Raw genomic sequence first — 5823 nt, forward strand, 5'->3', positions numbered from 1 at the left:
GGAACTCCACCGACCACTCACAAGGGCACTGCAGAGCTGCCCACGGAACTATTGGACGAGGCACTCCCCCCTGCGCAGCCGATGACGCCATCCCACGCCCTCAGCAATGGTAAGCATACCGTAAACCTGCGTTTTAAAATAGACGGAACAGAAAGAAGGGGAGAAACAGCATGAAGCGCAGCCGCGCAAAAACTTTTTTTGCAGCACAGTCCCTATTTTATTTCTCAATAATATTAATATTAGTAACCGAAACCGTGTTGAAGACTGGAGGACTGGAAGGAGAGCGGTGAGGGCGAAGGCACTTCAGAGTGCCTCGCCTCCCCACTTACCCTCAAATTTGCTCCATATCTCTGAAGGCTGTTTGGTACAACGACCACTGTGTATGCAGGAGGTCCGCTGTAACAACACATTATGGGCTTCTTCACCTCGTCCACGATTCCTAATTGGCATTCCACTTTCGCCCCAAAACTCTCCACTGCGCTCATTGATGTTTTTTTTTCTTGGTACCTGGCAGCAGCCCCACGCTTTTTTTCTGTATATTTTGTCTCCCCTTTTACTTCTGTTCGTGTAACATATTCACTCTCCCGTGTTCGATTACACATATCCTTTTTGTTTCCTTCGAGTATTTTGCCCCACCATCCCTGCTTTGTTTTTTTTTCTCCCGCAAAACGGGCTGGAGTGTGGCCGGGGAGACTTAGGAAGAAACTCACGTGGGGCGAGTGCTGCCTGGACGGCGTTGCGAGCGAAAACAACGCACACAGAACAAAAAAAAACCAAACAACAAAAAAAATTGGTGTGTCACAACAGAAAATGTGTAGTCCTCGTCACAGAGGGCAGATGCCCACTCTCCACATGCACACACGCACGCAAAGCGCACCGCGGACGTGTGTACGTCCCTCTGCCCGCGCGAGCCCCCCGCAACGCTCCCGCCGCAGCGGCGGAAAGACGGGCGGCGGCGATGTAGCGATGCAGATCGTGGAGAGAGACATGCCGCGAGGACACACAATAGAAAAGAAAAAATCCCCATATAAGGCGAAAGCAAACAAAAAAAAGAGAAAAACGAGTATCGTGGAGGGCCAAAGGCAGCAATAATAAGGGAAGTAGGAAAGGGCAATCGAGTGCCGCACGTGGCACTCAATTGGGTCGTACAACAACAACGAGAGAGCGGCTCGTCGTGGAATGCCAGGAAAGGGGAAGGGGTAAGCAAGAAAAAAAAAAGAAAACACAACGTACAAAACAAGAGGAAGGGTAAAATAGAGAGAGAAGAAATGGGATAAGACAAGAGAGCACTATCAGGTAAAGGAAGCAAAGCGACATTTCCTCGGGCCGGGTACCATGTACCACACCTGATAGATGAACTCCTGCCCTTTCGTCGCCTTCTTGGAGTAGTCTCAACTTTTCAGTGCTGATGTCTGCGTCGCTTTGTCATGCTGTTGTTCCACACCCTCACCGTCGCTGATGCTGGTGCCCGCGGTGTTATCCATGCGGTTTCATATATGTGCTTCTCTGCACCACTATCAGGGACGTATGTGGGCTCTCAACGGTGTGTGCACGGCTCAGCGTCATTATTCAGATATGCATCGCTCTATAGTGTGTTGGCTCACCAAAGAGATACGGCTCTGTGTGCGTGTGTGGGTAGGTGTTCTCATTAAAAGTAGTCGGGGAGGAGGTGGGTAGTCGAGGTGGCAGGTGTTACTGCCTGCTCTCGTCAGTCACCCACATCAGCCGTGGACCTCGCTGTAGATCGTCACAGCAGTGCCAAAAACCACCGCAACAACACCACCGAGAAGCAGCACGTATGTGGCGATGAAGTTTACCCAGCCCACCTCTTTTAGGGACCAGTTACCGGCGTACATGGTGAAGAGTGCTGGAAATATGAACGCCAGAAACCCACCACACACACCACCCAGGAGGCCAAACACTACGTTAATGCTCGGAATGAATAGGCCCAGAATGAGAGCCACTAGTGCGAGGAAGCCGCTCATGACGAGATTGCGCCACGTTGGCACGTCCGATGTCTTCCCCCAGCGCAGCACATGGTACACTGCATCACGTGATGGCTGGATGCAGATGGCGAACCCCACGCAAAGCTTGATAGCGATGCCAACGTACGCGACTGCCATCATGATGTCGTTCTGAGGATCGTACAACCTCAGAACGGAGCCTGATGCCGCCTCACCAAAATCTGCGTAACCAAAGAAGCCGGCAAGAAAGTAGAGGATTGCCACCGTTATCATGCTCAACGCACTATCTCGCGTCATCCGGCGCGGCGACGGATCCTTCATCTCCTCGTAGATTTCAAAACAGTTGACCTGGCAGATGAAGGCGAAAATGAACAGCGAGAGACCGTTCACGGCACCCAGTCCACTATTGCTCAGTCGCAGATCCGGCGACATCCCGTGCTTCAACCCGTTGCGAGCAGCGTGCACAATCATACAAATGACGAAGAATACGATGAGTGTCACACCCACCACCGAAGCGTAGCGAAGGGAGTTGATCTCCTTGGGGAGTGATAGCGAGAACATCCCCACGAACCAAATGGCGCTGACAATCACACGTCGCCCGCTGTCAGTCTGAAGAAATTCGGGCGCTGTCGGTGAACTCAGCAGCGGCATCAGCAGATCACCGACAGATATAACGTAACCCACGCAGGTGCCAAAGCAGAAGATGAACATGAGGAGTGCAGTGAAGTAGTCCACGCCCCGACCGAGAAGGCTACGCGCCATCTCTTCGTAGGAGCGTAAGCCTGTCTTATCCTTGGTGAGCGCCAGGAGTCGAATGGAGTAAATTGTACACGCGCAGCACACCGCAAGAAGAAGCACCGCGACAATTATGCCGGAGTCATGAAATCCGGAGGGCAGCAGCACAATGCCGGCACCAAGCGTCGCGCTTGCGAGGTTGAAAGCGTTTGAAGCCATTCCACCATATGGCACGATACCCGTCACACGCTTGATGATGTTGTGCGCCTTCCCACTACTCTTCGTTCTCTGTGATAAATCCTTTTCGAGGGTGGACGCATCAGGGCTAATGACCACCGCATCACTCACGCCTTCCTCCATCAGGTCATCACAGAGTTCAGTATCTGTAGGCAACCGAGACATTTCCTTTGCTGTATCCCACTTTACTAATCGCCCGGAGTCCACAGTCGAGGAGAGCAACCCGGTACGAACACACGTGAGGAAAATCAACCACGGAAAAAGAAAAATAAAGCAATGGGGAATGAAAAGAAATCAAGACAAACAGTTGTGGCATTTCACCTGCACGCCCACCCACATCCTACACATACGCACGCTTGTCTTCATGCGCATAGCTCCTGTCCTTTTAGTCCTCGTCCAAAACGTCCTTCGCGAGCCGCCAGCCCCACGGGTTCTCTGGGCACGGATACGGAGGCGCGAGCGGGACACCCTGTCGCTTTCGCTCCGCGTCCTTGGCAGCGTGCTGCAGTGCCTGCTGCACGGCAGTCACGCCTGTTCCCCAGAAGAGCAGTGGTCTGTCGGGTACCCGCCACGTCTGACCAAGCAGCTCTGGCTGGAAGGTACGCCGCCGCCGCTCGAACGGATTGCCGGCCTTACGCTCGTGATCCTCACGTGTCTCCTGCCATGCACGCACATCCGCTGCCGAAACGTACGACATGCCCTCTGGGATGGGCAGCAGCGGGGGCCGCTCCGCCTCCTCCATATTCTCCAGCCATTCCATCTCTGTTTTGACATCGTTCTCGATGATTCCTAGGAGGCGCTGCGTGACCTTCTCTCTGCGCTGCTGCTGCAGAGCTCTCAGTTCCTCTGCCACAGACTTTTCCCCACCCTTCAGACTGCGCACGATGCGGTGCAGCCTGTGCGCCTTCGCCGCCGCCGCACTCTCCACACGTCGCTGCTGAATAACCTGTTTCGTGATTTCATGTATCTTTTCAAATAAATCTGCCGCCTCCGCGTCGTCGTACACGTTAAACAAAGTAACCTCACGCTCATCAGCAGCAGCAGCAGTTCGCGGTTCGGTGTCCAACATTCCCTGTTCGCGGTCGGAGTCGGTTTCTTTCGGAATGGAACCACACAAAGCCATCTTTCGCTGCATGATCCTCTCGTACAGCTCGCGGCACTGCTCCGCCTCCGGGGTGTCTTCAACACCTTCAAATAGTTTTGCATTCTCTCGCACGCGCCGTATCTGCCGCTCCATCTGCATGTGAGCCAAGTACTTCAGGCGTCTCTCGTGTAATGACTCCAATTGTTTCTCCCTCGGGTCCATGAACATCTTTTGAACTATTTTTACCACCTTTTGTGTCTTGGCGCGGGCGGCTTCAGACTCAGCATGGCCCGCGAGGGCATCGCCCGTCTCAGAAAGCTGCGCTTTTACTTCCAATGCCGCACGCTCTTGCTCCTGTAGTTCCTGCAACTGTTTGTACTCTGGAGTGTTCTGCAGAGGCAGCAGTAAGGCCTTTTCGTACCATCTCTTTGCCCAATCGACTGGGTGGGCTCCCTCCTTCGAAGCGTAGTACTGAACAACATCCAACGTGCTCAGAGTACCAGCGTTCATTGAGTAGAGCTTGCGTAGGTTCTCCACATACGCCGTAAGCGTCTCATCCTTGGAACTGTGAAAAAAGCCGCGGCCCTGGGTAAGACGTGCAAACACTTCACAGAAGCGCAAAAAGTCCTCCTGAGCGCGCATCTCAGTGAGAACAGTCTCTGCAACGTCCACATCGAGGCCGACGGCACGACTGACCACACGCTTCAATTTTTCTATCCGGGCGGCTTTTTTGCCGCCCTTCTGCTTCTGCTGGTGTTGTCCGTTTTTTTTTCGCGACGCAAGTTTACGCAATCGTTCGATCTCAGCTAGCTGGTGGTGCCTTTCATCCAGCGTAATTTGCCGCAATCGCGCCTCCGCATACTTAAACATGTTGGCGAGATGTTTTTGCGTCTCCACATTCAAATCCGATGTAATATTCGCCAGCTGTCGCCGCTCAGCCTCCGTGCTGACACCCTCCCGCTTCTTACGCACGTAATCCGCAAAGACCTGTTTAATGTGCGTCATTGCGTTCTCCAACTTGTGCACGTTATCTGCGTCGAAGAGGGAAGCATCGGCTGCGTCATACACAGCCTGCGAAACGCCGAGCGAATGCTGAGGATTCTTCAAATGAACCGGCAGCCCAAGCTTGATGCGCTCGTACTCATCCCGTACTGTTTTCTGTGGATCCAAGTCACGCACGTCCACCATGGTTGTCTCAAAGTACCGGCGTCGCTGCTGCTCCGTCGGCTCCGTTGGATGCTCGCGCAGCGTTTGGCTCATGTACTTCGCGAAGGCGTGCTTGTCGTCCATGGAAACGCTCTCCCACTCGCTATCCGTCATGTGTTTCGCTCTCTCCGCCACTTCCCGCCCGATGCGGCGTATCGCCGCTGAGCTGCGCTCCTTCTTGCTGCGCGGCAGCGGCGGGGACGCGGGTCCGCCCAAACCGGCAAACAACGCCTGCTGTTCGAAGTTATTCTCCTGCGCCGCGTGTGTTGTCATCATTTTGCGCAACTTGGATCGCTGACTGCGCGGGTTCAGCAGCGAACTTCCTGGCGAGGGTATACGCTCGCCATTTCGCAGAAGCCACAACGCCGCTCGCATCGCGCCCCAACTGTGTGCCACTTGTTTTCCAGGCGCAAGAGATGTGTTCTAGTGGTACCTGCGGCTTTAAGAAAGAGACATTAACGGTGGTAAGAACTGAGGGAAAACAACAAGGAGGAAGCACCGCCAGCCACCTCCCCCACCCCCCACGCACTCAAACATCGGCTCACAGATTATGTTGGATCGAACTATACGCTCAGACAGGGCACCCGTCTGCCGCCC

General features: G+C 54.0%; 3 protein-coding genes across 3 annotated transcripts; all 3 read right to left on the reverse strand.

The window, feature by feature from the left end:
* Positions 1 to 239: 239 nt before the first annotated feature.
* On the reverse strand, positions 240 to 602 carry DQ04_08861000 (hypothetical protein; the record flags this gene model as incomplete). The annotated part of the gene is made up of 1 exon (XM_009315718.1): positions 240 to 602. One exon carries the CDS (start codon positions 600 to 602, stop codon positions 240 to 242), a length of 363 nt encoding a protein of 120 aa, XP_009313993.1.
* A 1119-nt stretch (positions 603 to 1721) lies between these two features.
* On the reverse strand, positions 1722 to 3101 carry DQ04_08861010 (putative amino acid transporter; the record flags this gene model as incomplete). Its single annotated transcript, XM_009315719.1, has 1 exon — positions 1722 to 3101. One exon carries the CDS (start codon positions 3099 to 3101, stop codon positions 1722 to 1724), a length of 1380 nt encoding a protein of 459 aa, XP_009313994.1.
* Positions 3102 to 3321: 220 nt separating this feature from the next.
* DQ04_08861020 (trichohyalin) lies at positions 3322 to 5601 on the reverse strand (the record flags this gene model as incomplete). Its single annotated transcript, XM_009315720.1, has 1 exon — positions 3322 to 5601. One exon carries the CDS (start codon positions 5599 to 5601, stop codon positions 3322 to 3324), a length of 2280 nt encoding a protein of 759 aa, XP_009313995.1.
* Between the last annotated feature and the right edge of the window lie 222 nt (positions 5602 to 5823).

The sequence above is a fragment of the Trypanosoma grayi genome (assembly GCF_000691245.1).
Source record: "Trypanosoma grayi strain ANR4 Tgr_886_V1, whole genome shotgun sequence".
Classification (NCBI taxonomy): Eukaryota; Euglenozoa; class Kinetoplastea; order Trypanosomatida; family Trypanosomatidae; genus Trypanosoma; species Trypanosoma grayi.